Source organism: Dendrobium catenatum, unplaced genomic scaffold (assembly GCF_001605985.2).
Source record: "Dendrobium catenatum unplaced genomic scaffold, ASM160598v2 fragScaff_scaffold_1608, whole genome shotgun sequence".
NCBI classification, from domain to species: Eukaryota; Viridiplantae; Streptophyta; class Magnoliopsida; order Asparagales; family Orchidaceae; genus Dendrobium; species Dendrobium catenatum.
In genome coordinates this window covers 1846196-1864351 of record NW_021320070.1, presented here as the reverse complement: position 1 = coordinate 1864351, position 18156 = coordinate 1846196, and the positions used below count along the sequence as shown (strand labels likewise).

The 18156-nt window shown below is 37.4% G+C and overlaps 1 protein-coding gene across 3 annotated transcripts in view; it reads right to left on the bottom strand.

The window, feature by feature from the left end:
• Window positions 1-14105, bottom strand: part of LOC110099829 (BEACH domain-containing protein C2) — a 111554-nt gene extending 97449 nt beyond the window's left edge. The window contains exons 1-2 of one of the 3 annotated variants that reach the window (XR_003703094.1): window positions 11722-14105; window positions 4643-5430 (exon numbers count right to left, since the gene is read on the bottom strand). Coding sequence is in view for 2 of the 3 variants with exons in the window: in XM_020827122.2 (XP_020682781.1) it covers window positions 4643-5430; window positions 11722-13951 (3018 nt within the window). In the remaining variant the exon portion in view is untranslated. The remainder of the gene's footprint in view (window positions 1-4642; window positions 5431-11721) is intronic. The other 2 variants (XM_020827122.2, XM_020827121.2) reach the window with 2 other exon arrangements.
• Between the last annotated feature and the right edge of the window lie 4051 nt (window positions 14106-18156).

Genomic DNA, 18156 nt, shown 5'->3' with positions numbered 1-18156 from the left:
TACACAAGACATGGCATACGTGACATAAAGCATAGAGAAAAATATGACATATGTAAAGCATACGAAATCTAGCATGAAATCCAAGCAGTTCAGAACTTTTCTTTATAACATGAAGGCATATGAAAACATAGGATAGAGTTTTTCCTACTTGAGCGTAGCTCATTCCCTAGTTTTGGGAAACTTTTCAGGAGAAACCGCTGCGAGAGATGGCTGACCACCCAAGGTTCACTTACAGCCGTCGTACACCGGGTGACAGGTTCCACTTGTCTCTTTTGTTGTTTTGTTATAGTTTAGATTGTTTTGGGTGGCTGAATCATGTTGGTTAGATTTTTTTTGCCACCTTTGTACATATATGTTATATGAAATGCTAGATTTGTTTATATGATGATTAGAGGCGCTTGTTTCCTACGTGTTGAAGTTCTTACAGTTATACTTTATGTCTTTAAAAAGTTTTAGAAGTTATGGTTTATTTGCCTTTCCGATTTCCGTTCCCGCCTCGTCTATATGAGCTAACCGGGCCGGGTCGTGACACATATGATGAAGGATATTACCACTAGAGAGAAGGCGCCGAAGAACTTCGTTGGTGGAGAGGTAGCCGGTGGAGATGGAGGTAGTGGGTGGCCGACGATGCTCCAATTGAAGTTTGAACGTTGGCGGTCTATGACGCTTGCAAGAGTAGGGACAACTCGCTCCAAATAATCTCCAACGGTGGCGTCGTCTTCAAACCCCGCGTCGAAAAACGGAGATCTTAGGATGTTGAGGCTTCCTTCGGCGTTGAATACAAGGCCCCACTCAAATTCGGGATTCGCCATGCCTTCTTGAAGTGGTGGGGGAGAGCGTCATCGTCTTCTCTTGACGTCAAGTGTGATGAGCATCCAAAAATCCCAAGGAAGGGAGTATGGAGAGGGGCGGCTAAGGTAGAGAGAGAGGGGGCGGGTGACTTGGGTGAGGGGAATTAGGTTAGGGGGAGAGTGAAAGAGATTTACTCAAATCTGAAATTAACTTCGGAATTTGAGTAAAATAGGAGGGAATTAATTTGAAATTGATTTCAAATTTCAAATAGAGATGAGGGGAATTAATGGGCATTCAATGGGGCCCATCAAGAGGGGGGCCGGCGGGTGCTAGAGAGAGAGGAGGGAGGGAGTTATTTTAAAAACCTGAAATCAATTTCAGGTTTTGAGAGAAATAGGGGGGAAAATTCATTTGAAATTGATTCAAATTAACGTGTCATCAATGCATTAATTGGTGGCATGAATAGGGCTCCATCCATGGTGAGGCCGGCGGCTTCTAGAGGGGGGGAATTGGTGTGGGAGCAATTGAATAGTTTCCAAATTGGCACATAAGGTTTAGGAAAGATTATGATAAAATCCGTTTGAATTTGAATTTCATCATGATGTGGATTTATTAAATACTTTCCTAATTAGGAATTTCCAAAATTGGAAAGTTTTGATATTCAAATTTTGAATTTTCAAAATTGGAACAGGTGGGGGATGGGGAAGGAGGCCGGCAGTTGGGTGGCTTGGGGACGGGTAGTGGTGGTGGGGTGGCCGGCGGCCAAGAGGGGGGCTAGGGCGCGGGTTGGGGAGAGGAAGAAGAGTGGGATGATGGGGATAGACCACGAGTCACAGACTCTTCCAATGACTGGTGGGTATTGCTTTTTCCCTCACCTTGGGCTCTTATTCTCCTCTCTAGTTCACCACAAGAAGAAGAAGAAGAAGAAGAAAATAACAAAACAAGATTTCATTCAAAATATTCATTAACCCCAATACAACTTATGAGACCACTATATATAGGTCTCAACTAATGAAAACGAAAAGTACAACATTTCCCTCTGGGCTACGATAACAAAGTAACTCCCCACAGGGGTAAAAATGGAAAAAACATTAAATACTAAATAATGCATCATGACGTCTGGATCAAAAGTAGAGGCGCTGAATCGTGGCCGTCGATCTGCGATTCCGCCGTCGATAAACCTGTCAGTAGCGTCTGTCGATGTTCTCATCAACAATCTTATTTGGCTATAGCTAATTCATTGTTTTTCAAATATTTATATGGTAGGAGGCAAATTTTTTACATTCAAATATGCTAGAATGAGGTAGATATATGAAAGCTATTGTCAGACTCCTTCAAAAGAGAAAAAAATTATATCATCCACAATGATTTAAAAAAAATACTGATGTCAAACAAACATGCGAAGAGTTGCTTTGAAATTGTAACAATAAAAATTGAATTTGTGCATTGCTAATTAGTAACTCATGCTTCAATCAAGTTAAATTCTTAGAACTTTTCGTTGGAATATTATATAATGGTTGCCGTTACAAGAGGTTAGCAAGACCGTTGCAATAACAACAAAAATTAAATAGTACTAATAGCAAGTTATCAAGAATCCACAGCGTAACATCAAGACATGGTCACTTAGAGTTCCTACTCACTCAATCACTCTTAAGCTTTAGCGGATGAAGACGAAGCATACGATGAGAGAAACTGCCACTAGGAAGATGGTACCGAATGTCTTTGTTGATGGAGAGGTAGCCACGGACGGAGAAGGGGTAGATCTCCCAATGAGAAGCCAAGGCGTCTTAGGTTTTTGGAGATCGATCGTCTCCGCTAAGCAGTAGAGGATGTGCTTGACGTATCTTTCCACCGTTTCGTAGTATTCCCAGTCAGGCTCGTAGAAGGGGTCCCCTCGATCGTTGTAAGCGAAGCCGTGATCGACCTCGGGATCGGCCATGCACCATAAGCATGAGGAGGAGAGAACACAAGGAGGAAGACAAAAAGAGAGAAAAGGGTGGTGGAGAGGGAGGCCGGCGGCTTGAATAGGAGGGAGAGAGGTGGGGACGGCTTGGAGAAGTGGGGAGGAGGCTAGGTTTTGAAAGAGCTTAGGTTAGGTTAGGGTGGGGGTGTGGTTTAATCTAAATCTAAAATTAATCTCATATTTTGATTAAATTTAGAGGGAAATAATTTGAAATTTGATTTCAAATTAATTTTAATTAAGGCATTGATTGAGGATTAATAGGGGGAAGCCATAGATGGGGCCGGCGGCATGGAGAGAGAGGGGAAGGGGATTATGGGAGAGTTAAGCTCTTTCCAAACAAGATATGATAACTAGGTGGGAAAATAATGAATCCTCCAAAATTAAATTTCGAATGGATTCAAATTTTGAAAACTTCCCTTTTTTAGATTTCGCAAATAAGAAAAGTTTTGAATTTCAAAATTTGAATTTCAAAATTCAAATAATTTCTTCCTTTAATGCTAGATCTAAATTAGGGAGTCATTATGATTATTGAAATCATCATAATGGCTTGATTAATGGGTATGTGGCCGGCGGTCAAAGTGGGGAAGAAGATTTGCCATCGGGTTGAGGTGGGTTTGGATGGTGGTTGGACTTGGGGTGGTGGAGCTAGAGGATGAAGTGGGTGGGAGAGATTAAGCAACCGGTGGAGGTGGACTTGGGTGGAGAAGGGAAGGAGGATGGGAGAAACACAAATAAAAATATAAAAGAAGAAATTACCACGAGCCGTGGACTCTTCTAACGACTGGTGGGCCTTGCACTTGCTCACCTCGAGCTCTCTCCCTTCTCTCTAGTGATCACACAAGAAGAAGAAGAAACACAAGAAATTTTTATTAAACATTCATCATCCCATTACAACACATAGGGCCGCTATATATAGGCCTCTAACATGAAAAGAAAAAGTACAAACTTGCCCTCCATGCTACAATGACAAACACTCCCCATAGGGGTAAAATCGAAAAACAACAAAACTAAATAAAACCAAATGCATACGACAAGACAAGATAAAACATAAAGCGTCAAAAGTAAAGACGTTGAATCGTAGCCGCCGATCTACGATTCCGTCGCCGTTACACGTGTCTGAATCTCTGAGCGATGTCCTCATCAAATACTTTCTCCATATTAATTCTATAGCAGCTTTTGCAACCAACTTCAGCTGCATCAAATGAACCCTTATTTTCACCAATTTGTGCTTCATTGGTCCATAAATCATACTCAGGTTCTTGGGTGTGCTGAAGATAAAATGATTACTCCCCTTTTTCATTTTTCTTTTTCACTCCTGGCACAGACACGAAGCTCATTCTGAAAATGTTGGGTGTACTAAGCAAGTAATGAGAGAGTTTGAGCAAATGTTTTGGGAAAGTCATCTCCTTGTACCCGCATCAAGCCTAATTTTTTTCTTACTTCAATAATTTCATTGCTTGCACTATTATTTGAAAATGTTAATGTTGACTTAATAAGATATTTTGACTTCGATCAGAGAACCGCATGTCGAAAATCGAATTTATGCAAATTAAATTCAACAACTCCTTGACATTATGTGCTTCCAATTCTTCATTAAATCTCTTAAATTATTTTGACCATGTTATTGCCAGTTTGGTTATATTTCTAATATTGAATATTTCATAGAACGAATGCAAGTTGTTGAATTAATTAGTGATTGTGATCAGTGAATTTCTAATTTCATTTGTGTAAATCATACTACGCATCATATTAGTTGTATTAGGAAACTCTAATCAAGAGTCATCTTGCATCAATTGCTTTCTAAACATTACAAAAAAATAACATCAAATAGCATAAACAAATAACTGCAAACCAAAAGAACAAATTCGGAAATGATTAACACAATACCTGATTTGATTGTGGACATTCAATTAGAAAGCTGATTAAACATCTCATATCAGCAGTAGCCATTGAGGATGGTGCAGCCCCAATCAAAAGTTCAATGACTACCATAAGCTCATCTACTAGTAGATTAACTTCGCCGGCATGCCTAGTTTCTAGATTATTAGGAAATGAGTCAAACATTTCCACTTCAGGGACCACCCAGTAGCATCGTCTGCATCCATCAAGAAGAAGTTGTAGGGCATTGGCATCACGCATTGCTAAAGACTCAATAAACACCATGTCTGCAAGTGATGATAGAAGCTTTTTTTGTAAGCCATATTTGCACAAGCTCCATGGTTTCAAATCCAAGAGGAGAGTACTAAAAAGTTGCACCTTTAGCGAATGATTATTTTTGTCAGCCTGACAGAGACATATAACAGCAGCAAGGAGTTCTTCATCATAAAGCACATTTTGCTTCCTAAGTTCCAAAACAGAAATAGATTGCAGTAGATGATAGAGAATTCTCAACAAGATCTCTGGCGCCCAACTACGACATATTTCCTCCCTGTTTCCAGTATGTTGGATGGCAATGGTGATAATTCTTAGTATGGAGCCTGAAATTGAAGCACACCCAAGAGATAAAGAAAAGTCACCAAGGATGGGATCAAGGCTATCCATCTTCACATGGCTTATGGTCAGTGGAAGTAAAGCCATTGGACCACCATAAGCAAGAGCCCATAAAGATTCATATATGCGAACTCGAGTTGCAACATGAACTTGACCGAGAACTTCAGCAGGTCTTCGGTGTATACCTGAAAAATTAGAACAATGTATTGAAATAATTCTATTGGATGATTATCATGTCATTTTAAATCTTTATTCAAACTAAGCCAACTTTTCTTAATCCTTATCGCAATTTTGTTTAAAGCATAATTTATTAACTAGAAAAATGATATGAATACAACAAAAACAATTATCAAGAATTGCTAGGAAAAAAAAAAGGAAAATAACTAAGGCAATATAAACAAATTATGATGGATAAGGATGAAAATCAGACGGACCGTGAAAACTACAAAAGACACTAATTTTGAGTCTTGCTTGAGACCTAGTGAATATAACAATGTCAATATTTTTTTTTTTTTCCAGTTTCTGCATCATCTGGTAAAGTAGTAACACTCTGAATGCTCCCATCTAAATCAAGGTGCTGATAATCATAACCATTGATGTCTTCACTAATTGGCAGGAGATAACGTACTTCAAGAATAGGCAACTCAGTATCAATGATATTACTTGCAAATGGTGCACTGATCAACTCTATGGGACTAGCAAGGGTATGCACAAGAGTCTAACTCCAAAGGAGAGTCTAAAAATAGTCCCGAGTCTAAAGTGCAGGCCTAATCTCATGAAGGAGCAACAGCACCATAGTGGTACGTGGTTGATTTTAAACATTAGATTATTCCTCTAGCAACAGATGATTAGATTTTCTCATATCAGGATGCATCTTGAAATATTAAGAAAACCTATGCCCAAAACTTATGCAGTATAAGCAATAAAACGGGCTGTATTTAAAATAACTAAATAATTAAAATTAAAAAAAGCAATAAAACGGGATGCATTTAAATTCAAGCCTTTTTCAATGTCCATACGAAGAAGAGACAATTGGCACACCCTTTTCAAATAGAAAAGTAATGTCCAATTCAACCAAGACTTTGGATATAAAGGGCCCATAAAGACAGTTGTGGTACCCAGTTGCACAGATCTATCAGATATATAACACATGGCATATAAAATGGATTGGCTTAAGCAATGTAGACGAAACAGAGGGAATACAACCAAAATAGGATTATAAGTAGCTCCCCAGAAGAGTTAAATGGGTAAATAATTTTAGCGTTTACATCGAATAGTCATTAACATAATAGGCTCGTCAAAACAGGTGGCAGCGATAGAGATCGAATTGTTGATTCAACCAAAACCATAATAGCAACCAATGTCCAAGAAGAAAGAGGTGTCATATGTTGAAAACATAACAACAAAGAAAGAAAGATGATAGGAGAAAGCTTCTAATAGAAAGTTAGAAAAGTATTAATAGTACCATCCAAAAACCAAAGGAAGTGAATGAGCACAAAGTCAAAAATGAGAGAAAGGACATATGTCCAAAGCTCGAAAAAGTTAGGAGGCCATAAGAGGACCATCCTAACTACAGGAAGAACCAATCTCAAAATCCCAAACTAAGTGCAAGACAAACGAGATGCTAACACCATGAGGCGTTCATTCCAAAGAAAAATTGAGTATATTGTGCACACAGCCCGAGATGAGGAGAAATTTTTGAGTTATGGAGAAGCAAACACAAGCGAGAAGAAGTGCATGTGGTGATGTGAGTAGAATGTGCGAGCCTAATGCTGGATGGCAAAGCCACTTGCAGTCAAGAGCTGAGGGACAGGAAAGAGCTTGTGCGACAAATGTCAGATGTGAACTATTTTCATTTATGCAGTTTTTATTTTTATTTTTGAAGTAAAATGATATATTATCATTCAATGAAAAGAATACAGCAAGAAGCAATAATAAATCAATACTAGATAAAATGAAAAACTAAAAATAAATAAAACGATCAGGCCTACATAAGAGAAAAAAAAGGATAATTAGAATCGTCAAACTTTGAGCCTGATATATTTTGAAGAGTGACTTTATACTTGCTTACTATTTATGCATCTCTGAATATATAGAAGGCCAAACTTCTTGTCCACAAACTCCTTCTTTCTTGAAATGCTAACATCATAGGCAATAAAAAGAGAGTTAAGATCACCCATCTTCCTGGAATCAAAGTGATGGACCAGCTGATTTGATTGTGAGGGAATTAAGAAGTTTCCTAATCAAGAGGGAGTTGTTTAGGAAGGTTCTTAATCAAAGGGGATTAACTAAGAGTTGTTTCCTAATTGAAAATTTGGGGGCAGATTTGGAGGAGATTAATTATGAAATATTTTCTAATTGAATAGGGCTTATTTGGAGGAGATTAATTAGGAAATGTTTTCTAATTGAAGACGACATATTTACGTGCTGATTTGAGAGCTGATTTGGGATGAAAATAATCAAGGAAATATGAGGGAATTGGGGGAAGGCTGTTTGGGTATTTACTGTTTATTGTTTGCTTTAAATAGGCGATTTTCCTAGGGTTAGGGATAGGTTTTGTTTGCTGAAATCATAGTTTAAAATTGCGCAATCAGAGGCACGACTCTACGCAATTCTGAGCAAAATCGCCTCATTGCCTAAGCAATTCTGGTTCCTCATGAGGTGTACGCCTCTTCCACTGTGAGGCGCGCCTCAAGGCGGAATTGGGCAATTCCGTGTGAGGCGCACGCCTCTAAAAATCGGGACCCACACACTTAAGTGAAATAAGCTTCTTTCTCCCCTTTCATACAGCCTACCCGAAACCAAGCAGGCAAAAAAACCAGCACGTCCGCTTTGCCTCCCTTCCCGAACGTCCGCTCTGCCTCCCTTCCCGAACGTCCGCTCAGCCTCCCTTCTCGCCGGTGCTGCCTCACTCCGGCAAGCTTGAAGTGTCCGGCCGCCCTCTAGGAGAAGTCTACAAACGATTTTAGGTATTTTTTTAGGTTCAACAAAAGATTTTTCAAATGAAAGAAAATCTATGATTTTAATTTTTTTGAGATTTTTTGTTTTATTTTGCATTTGTGCTTTAGGAAATATGGTAAGGGGCGAGGAGAAGTCTAATACATCATTGAGGCGTGATTCTTCTTGGAAGTACAGTGTACAAGTTGATGTAGGAGGCGGCGAGAAGACGTATGTTTATTTAAAATGCAATTTTTGTGATAAAGTGGTGAAGGGAGGAGTAAGAACAAGTGGGCACATCCACTACCACACCACGCACATCCACTAACTCTGCAGCACAACATCCAAATAAAGGTATTCCACAACTTCTTATATGCTATTATATTATATTTATATCAAGTGAGCAAGTAACATGATAATGATCATTTTTATTGAACAGGGAAGAGAAAAGTGAGTCACATTGAAGATGATAAAAATATGGCATTCATAGATACAATTGGAGAAGAAGATTCACTGGAAGAACCATTTAGTGATGAGACATGATTGGATTATATATGTTCCATCTAATTTGTACTTTGGGAGTTTTGATAGGCTATAATTTTGTGGTTTTGTACTTTGGAACATGATTTTATTGCATCTCTTTTCTTAATTTCCACTAATTCCACTTGTCATTTTGATGTTTTTATTGTATGATAAAATCTTGCTATTATTTACCTGCTTAAACCCTTAAATTCTCATTTAAACAATTCTGCGTCCGTGAGGATTACGCCTCGCCTCACGGACGAAAAACACCTCGAGGCTTATTTACGCAATTTTAAACCTTGGCTGAAATTAGATGTTCTTAAAGTGTTTGGGCTCTAGCCGGCGGCTATAAATTTGTGAGAGCTATATCTTCCTCTCCAATTGAAGATCCATTTGTATCTTGTCTTTTCTTTCATAAAACTTTCAATAAAAAAAGAGTTTGTGTGTTTTATTCTTGATTTTCTTGTTGTTGGTTTTCTAAAATTACTGAAATCAGATTTCAGCCAATGCTTTTTCTAAATTTCGGCAAGCACTTCCTTACACAAATAGAACAGCATAAGCAATAACCCCATAAGGGACATGATCACTTATCATGTGAGTATAGGTAAAGATTGGGATAGCAACTCCAAAAGGCACTGATTATAAAACAGAATCCAAAATATATTTCAAGTTTTGAGTATAGGCCATATTAGCAGAAGATGAAACTGCCACCATTGCATTGGAATATTTGATTATTTTATATGATGGATTCTCACTGCTACGATTATTAGGTTTTACAACTCTAGGTGTGCCCTAAATAATCCTGAGAAGTTGTGACCAAATATTTTGTAGGGCGAGGTTTTCAAACTCAACCTTCTGAGAATAGCTATTAGATATATAACCAATTTAAATTTATTTATAACCAGAATCCTAGCCATTAACGGCATACAAGTAGTGGCAACATCAATCTAAATCGATTTGCCAAAACTTGAACCAAGTACAAAATGGATTGATCAAAAAAGTAAATCTGTAAATGAGGGAAAACAATTCACAGTAGAGCAATAAGATATTCCACACAATATTCAAACGAAAAAGTTAATGTAAGCATACTCATTGGGGAACCATCCATATAATAAGTTCTTTGGGTGACAAGGTCCTAATGATTAGAATTTAGAACATGATGAAAATCAATAATTCTCACATTATAACACTCAACCAAGAGATTGACCATGAATCTACAAATAATCATTTATTAAACGGGTCAAATTATCAGACCAAAATATGACCCGTTTGTTAAATGAGTCAACCCAAATTTGAAATTTTCATATCAGATTCGCAGGTAGGGTCAATTTTTGTCACCCCTATTTATATACACTTGAAAACCACAATAACAAAGTTTATAAGAAGGAACCCGGAAATTCTAACAATATTCCATATAGAATTTGCACTTCATATTTCCAAAATTTTAAATAAATCACCCCTAACTCGTTAATCGATATGAAATATAAGCATTACGACTTTTTTAAAGAACCCTTTCAATAAACTATCAACACTCTAGTGTACCAGGCACAATTTTCAAGACATTGAATGATGATCCATTGAAGTAAAACTTATAAACATATGCAAGTAATCCTTAAAATAGGAACTCGAGAAAATAAAAGGTGCGGAATTATAAGCATTGGAGTGCTCGGTTGAGATTGAACCTTAGCCTATCTAGGTACAGTTTGACCAGTTTAATAAATAAGTAGGGTTCATTAAACGGATCAAGTTTGGATTGACCCAACAGCCCAATTTTGATCGGAAAAAGACCTGTTTAATATTTGTTCCTTAATTTTTTTTTATTTGTTTGTACAATGTTCTCATTTTTTATCAATTAACCTAAATTTTATGGTTAAAAAGTTAATAAAAATACTTTTTTAAAATTAAAATGGGTTATTGGCTCATGTTTGGGTTGACCAGATTCAGATCGGATTAAGTTCGGGTCGGACCCGAACCCGACCCGGTTTGACACCCCTAATAGTAAGATCATCATGAAAAGAGTTGGGTGTAATATACTTCTAATGATAATATTATAATGATATGATAATGATCGATTAGCCTAGTTGAGAAGTCTCCAACCAAATATAAGTCTGACATGAATCTAGAGAGCCTACATTGGATGGGAATGCTCTAAAGTCTCTTCTTCAATGAAAATAAGTGCTAGCTTGCCTTGAAAAGTAACTAATTTCTCATGTTAAGGTGGAACAGTCTTGCTAAAAGAATAAGGGAAAAATGATTATATGAGGACCGCTTAAAACCAGAAGGCTTTAGAGCACACAAAAGAGCTTCATCAAAGGACAACACAAAGGGGACGTCGTTAGGTGTGACAATGAGCTTGATTCGAGAGTTGATTGCATAGCCTTCCTCAAATTAAGATTACCTCAAAAAGAATTCTAATTATTTATCTTCCGGATCATAGTATTATGATGTCAAATAACCAAATAAATGGATATAGGATTTGATTTTCCACCTGTCAATGTGAAACCCAAAAGAAAACAGGCCCTATGACAATTCTCTCGTGGATGCTCATATAAAATATAGCTAAGGTGACCAAAGTTTGAAAACACTTGGAAAGTATGTTAAGAAATATTTTTCCATCTACTTTGGCAAACATCAATCTCAAATTTTGCTCTATAAATGTCATTGATGCGTTGGGTTAAAAATATTTGTGATACTTCATCATTCCTGAATATCTCAATTGCAATGCACTCTCTCAAGCTCTTGCTCATTAGGCATCCTTCTTCAAGCTCCACAAACATTATTTAGTTAAGTGAACGTGAGCTCTTAAACTAAACCGCTAGGAATTCTCTTATAGGTTCTTTTTTCAAAAGTTTTTAAAAATTCATTATTTATTTTCAATTGATTCATACTCAATTTTGTCAAAAGTTTTTCTAAAGCTTGGCAAGTTATGAAGGACATAATGCGACAATGTTTTTCTGACATTAGTGATTGACAAATTTAAAATGTTAATTAATAAAAGAAATCCTAAACAAACCAACCTGCTGCACCAGTAGGTGAAGCATCTGGGCAGAACCGACCACTGAGTAAACTGGGATGGTAGAGAAGATGCAAGCTTCCTTCCATAGCAACATCAAGCGTCAAGCTCTCTTCAGCCAGATTTCTCACAGACGCATTCGTTTCCATCCAATGTGATCCTACACCATTTCCAAAACAAGGCAAAGCATTTCCTCCCCTAGAAGCCAATCGAAGCATTATATCTGGCCCGATGGGTTCTTTGAATATATAAATTGGGCCAACCTCCGCAAATAAAGGACATTGCCGCCGTCGTTGCTGCAAACCAGCCATTGTGGGAGGTGGATTTGTCCCAATGCATGAAAAAGCCAGAGATTTTGATATTCTTGTGAGTTCAAATGGGCGGCTCTCATACATGTGGCCATCCACATACAGTCTCAATTCACTTTCTGATTTACCCATCAAGCCCTGCTTGCTACTGTGCTCCAGGCCAATAAAATACCAGCACCTGGGCTTAAAAGCATGCGTGAAATGTAAAGAAGCCTTCCTTCCCCTCCCACCACCACTCTCCACCACCAAGAATTGGCCGTGGAAGTAAGCCTCAAAACCAAGGTTATCTGATGAAATGAAACTAAATAGTCTAGGCATATGGGTTGTCCCTTCACCAGCAAGAGCAGTTGCTGCAGCCGCTGCAGACATGGCAGAAGACTTGCCAGACTTTGCAGCAGCAGCAGCAGCGATGGCAGCAGCAGCTGCTGCAGTGTTCAAGGTATCAGCAAATGACTCGATATAAATCCAAGTAGCAAATGCGAACCCATTGCAGAAAGGCCACCGGCTCTCTCCAGGCCCAAGCAAACCAGAGCTCTCACCATCAAATTCAAATGAACATGCTGGACCTCTCATTTCTTCACTAAGCATGGCATTCTCTAATGTAAGCATCAACCGAGCCGCCCACTCAGTGTTAAGAGTTTTCTTAACCAAACCAAGCCATCGATTCAGATCAGCAACAGTAACAGAATGTCCTGCTATTAATTGAATGCATTGGCATAATGACGCACCACCCCAAGAAAAATTATCAAACTCAAAAACCCGCTCTACAGACTCTAGGAGAGCTGAGAGCAGGCCACAGCTGGAGCACATTGCACGGTTTCGAGTGCATGCATCCAAGATGGCAAGCAACCCCCTAATCATTCTAGATCTTGGAGATTCAGAGGTCCTCGAATCCCCTTCAGAAGGAAGCCAGGGGATGAGTTTTGCAGCGACGATGGCTGCTTGGGAACTGAGCATTATGCTAGGAGGATCACCAGAATTTCTACCACTGCTCTCATCGAAACCGTCGACACCGCCCATCGTCGCAAGAAGCGCGTCAACAACCGATCTCGAGTCACCCCTTTCCTTCGAAACAATACCCTTAAGATCCTCCAGGCAGACAGTATCGCCGCTGATCGCTAAGTCAAGCAGACGCGCGAGCTTCGGGGGTACTTCGGGCATCAAAGGCTGTGTCAAAGCTCTTCTCGGAGATCCAAGAGGAGAACCGCGCGATTCCTTGCTGACTAGGGAAAAAATATGATCGAATTGACGTGGGCTAGGGTGGGCAGTCGGCGTTGCAATAGGTGGAGCCCTGGGGGGGAAGGATTCCGAGCCCGACACATCCAGAGTCAACTCGGAGGAAGAGGAAGCAATGGGATGATCGCCCGGATCGGAAAAATGGTTCCGTTCATCACAAGAGACAAGCGTGTGCGATGGCAGAAGTTCCGGTGACTGAGACGGAGATAGGCTCGAGGACATTACAGTGACTCCTGCGGATGATTCCAGCTCTGGTATTAAATCAGCGTTATCCAACCCTAACTCTAGCTCGCTGAGAGAGCGACCTTTGTCATCGGAAACAATGGAGTGAAAGGTCAGATGAACCGGCTCGTCATCTACCAGAGAAGAAATGGGAGAAATAAAGGGTTCCGTAGATTTTGATGCCGACACATCGCCGCTAGGCGACGAACTCGAGTGACTGAGATCTGAGTCGACAGCTTCTATTTCTCCAGTGGACACAGCGGAAGAGTCATAAACTCGATCCTTGCTGCCCGGCAAAGAATCGAAGTCCCCAGTACCGGTGGAGGCGGAGTCCGAATCTAGGGTGAGAACAGCACTGCCGCCGGAGTGAGTCCCCGTCCTACCTTCCAATAAGGACGCCGCGACTTGCCGACGAGGAGAAGGGGATCGGGAAATCTTGGTGTGCGTTGGTGGATTGTCTTCCTCCATGGTTTTGTCCTACAGGAGGAGGAAAACGAAGGGCTGCATGCAGAATAGGATTCGGACGACTGAAGCACAAAGGAAATGCAAGGCAAAACAAAAAGGGTCCCCAAATAATCAAATTTTCTCTCGCACTATGCCGAGTATTAATATATTCTAAATCCCTATATGAATCCTGATAAAATGTGAAACTCAAGTGTAAGTGAAGCCCTAAAAGTTTTCAAATAAAGTGAGGATTATTGTCAAACACATTATCTTTTTCTTCTCTAAGCACATAAGATCATTCCCTTAATAGTAATGGGAGGGAAACCCTTTTCTTTTGCATTTGGGGTTGAATATGTAAATATGAAATACGATTAAAATCTCTTAACCTTTTTTTTTTAATATTGTCTCCTTTGTTAAATATTGTAAATATGAAAATCAAAGGGAGTAAAATGAACATATTAAATGAAAAAAAAAAAAAATAACTCCATCAAGCTAATGGAATGGTATTTCCAAGAGATACTTGTACAAGGTGATGTAGCTCTCCAAGATTTTAAAGGTCTTAAGCATTATGATTTAAGATTTAGGCTTCATTTGAGATGGTTTTCTTATTGATTTTTAAAATAATTTTTTAGTTCAAAAATTTATTTAACTAAAAATTTTTATATTAGAAAGATGTTTTAGAAAGCAGTAAAAAAGTTGTCCCAAATAACCACATGAATATTTTTTCTTTATTGTATCTTATTAATAGTCTGTTGAAAAAAGAAAAATCTATCAGGCTATCTAGATCAAAATTTTGAATATGATAAGTTTTGAAGCCATTAAATAAGTGCAATACATAAATAATTAATATTACACAAATGTCTAAATAAATCTAAAAATTTTGAGCCTTTACTCTTTCATCAGAATATTCTGACGTAATTTTTTTGTTCTTTGTTTTAATGCAGAGTGCGTGCTCAGAATAGCAAGCAGAAAATCCTTTTTGTAAAGCTATTAGAAATATTCTCAACATGGATGAGAAGCTTGAGAAAAGAAACTAGCATAAAATAAAGACTCATGAGGAATGTAATTATGCATAAATGCCATTACAGATGAGGATTCTAAAAAAGAGATGATAATAAGTCCCATTATGAACATTATAAAGCACACATTCTTCATTAACATTTAAGATTTCGTTTGAGACAGTTTTCTTATTACTTTATAAAGTAGCTTTTTAGTAGAAAATTTTTTAGTTCAATAAATTTTTAAACTAAAAAGCTGCTTTAGAAAGCAGTAAAAAAGCTATTCCAAACGAAACCTAAGTCTCTGTCAGCCAACACATCCTTGGTTTTAAGGCCTTTACAAGGATCTTCCATGCAAAATAAACATATTTGAGAGAGTACCATTTAAACAAAAGAAGCTTGCTCTAATCATCTTTAAGAAGACAATAAATAAGACAAACTGTACACATTCTTACAAGAAAAATCGTCATTGCCTCTCCAATAGCAATTGTTACAATTAGGAAGAATATTAATCTTAACAGTTTTCATTACATAATCAGAAATCTCTACAGAGGTAAGATTAGGAAGAGCCCAAAAACCACCCATCATCAAATCATTAACTTTTGCATAAAACATCAAAAGCATCTGTAACCAAAATTTTCAAAGTAGAATAATCCATAATCAAGGATCATAAAAAAGGGAGGGAGGATTGTTCTTTACAACATTAAAGGAAATCTATCTCCACCTTTCACGACAATGTCTTGAAGGGCTTTACAAACTAAGGAAATTCTATTAGAATGCTTTTTCCATATAGAAACTTTATAGTTAAAACAACAATCAACAAGATGAGATTTAGAGTTATAAAGTCTCCAAATCATTTAAAGTGTTAAAAGTGTCATGAGAAGCTAATCCTAAATCCCCATTCTCTTTGGGAAGGGCCGAAGCATTCTAAAACCATTGTGATCTAAGAACTTTGAGATCATACAGGAGATATTTCTTAAAATCCCTTTAGGAAGAACAACCAGTCCAAACAAGTAGAAAAGAAAATTCCAAACAATAGAGCAACAAATTGAAGTTCACAAACAAAAAAAAGGAGTTTTTACTTCCAGCAAATAAGCCAATCTGTAATCTTATTGAGTATAATAGAACAATCTTTAGTTTTCAATCGAGAATAAGAAAGAGTGATTCCAAGTTATTTCAAGGAAATGAATGCCGTGCAATTCCAAGCATATCACTCAGCTGATGAGAATGGCTTAATCAATAGATTTAGAAAGCAAAAAGAGGATTTGTTAACGTCAATATTGAGACTAGTAAAGTTATGAAAGCTTAATAATAAGGTAAGATAGGGAATCCCCACCTTAATCCATAAGAAGGTTGGAAAAACTCTTTCATACTCACAAATTTATTTGAAAACTCTTTTTGAATAAAATCTTGGTAAAGGGCGCGATGATTAGCACAGTTAAAATTTTTTTGGCACAAAATAGTTCCAAAGAGCCCACTAAAATTGTAACTGTCGAAGGTTTTCAATGGCAATAGCAATATTATAAAAAATGTACCTATCCTGTATGAAAGAAAAACTGAGCCCCGTAGATCGACAAAGCATTAGCACTTTTAAGCCTGCCTATAAGCAGCTTGACAATCGCCTCATACAAAAGTTTTGCCAAAAGTATGCCTAAAATCATTAAGAGTTTTAGCATGAAGAATTTTAACATAATGTCTAATTCTACTTAAAAGCGTAGCATAAGATAAAAAATAGTAAACAACATTCAATAAACAATAACCAATACTTTCGAAGTGCCTAACAAAAACTTGGAGCTAAATCCATCAGATCTATTATATTTGTCTTTACGAATGCTATAAACAGTTGCCTTAATATTAGATCAGAGAAATCAGTCGCAAGAAGAAATTGCTCATAAGTGGTAGGTTAAGTATCTCCTGCTTAGTTTGTTATGTAGCTATATATTACATATGAAAGCAACTATAGTGTTAAGCTTCTCTATTGGTGTGTATTCTATACATATTTGATTGTTATGCACAATGATGAAATTAAGGATTCGTTTGTGACGGCTTTTTTACTGCTTCTTAAAGCAGCTTTTTAATATAAAAATTTAAATTTTTGTACTAGAAAGCTACTTTAAGAAGCAGTAAGAACGCCGTCCCAAACGAAGCCTAAGATTTCAAAAAAGAGCTAATGAATATGGTACACCATAAATTTATAAGGACAAAATTTCTATAATTTGCATAGTTGCAGGAGTATTTAGAGTAATACATTCATATTATATATTACTACATAAAAATTTTCTACTGCATAATGAATGATTGTAATAATTATATTGTCATTTTATTCATAAATTGTGTAGATGTGTTTCATATATGAGCCGATCATGTTAGTTGATTATGATGTTTCCAAAAGTTCCATTGATTTAAATTAGGCTAATTAGCTAAGAGAATCTAAATAATCATTGATTGGCTGCAAGGACATTCATAAATCTCAGATTGAATGGAAGGGGCTACTATTGAGTAGTTGATAGCTAAATTGCATGTGAACCTCTATGGAATTTGTCACTAGGAGCGTAACAAGATACACAAGTGGCTCTTCCACTCATTTTCTCCCTCCTCCCTCCACATGACCATTCATATTGAATAATAATTTTATTATTATTAAAATATATATACCTTGCAAACCTACTTAATTTTAAAATAATTTTTTTATTATAATAATGTTATTAAGGTGGTTCAAAAGTGGGTGTAAGATGGAAGATATATAGGAAGTATCTTATTTTTATGATTTTTTATTATTTTTCATGCATGAATAAAAGGATACTGACAAATACATAAAATTAATTTTACATTTGAAGTTGAAGCATATTTTATGTTTCTTTTAAAAGTATATATTGATTCTTTTGTAATCAAGTTTTCACAGTAATAGAACTACTTGCTTAGCTCTCTCTCTCTCTGTAATATCAGTTTTGCTCCAAGTTCGTCCAGGACGAAGTTGGATCGTCCGGGACGATCGGTACAGGTTGTTCAAGGAAAACTGTTCTGTCTGTGACTCGCTAAATAAATGTTCCAACATTGAGCTTTCTCCTTGAAAATCTTATTTTCTGTTTCTTGTCTTCTACTTTGTAGTCAAAAGGGTATGTAATCACTGCTTTAATCGAGAGTTTTCTTAGGAGCATTCCTCTTAGGATGTTAATTAACTATAGGGGCTTGCTCCTATACGGATTTGAGAACCCAGACTAATTACAACCC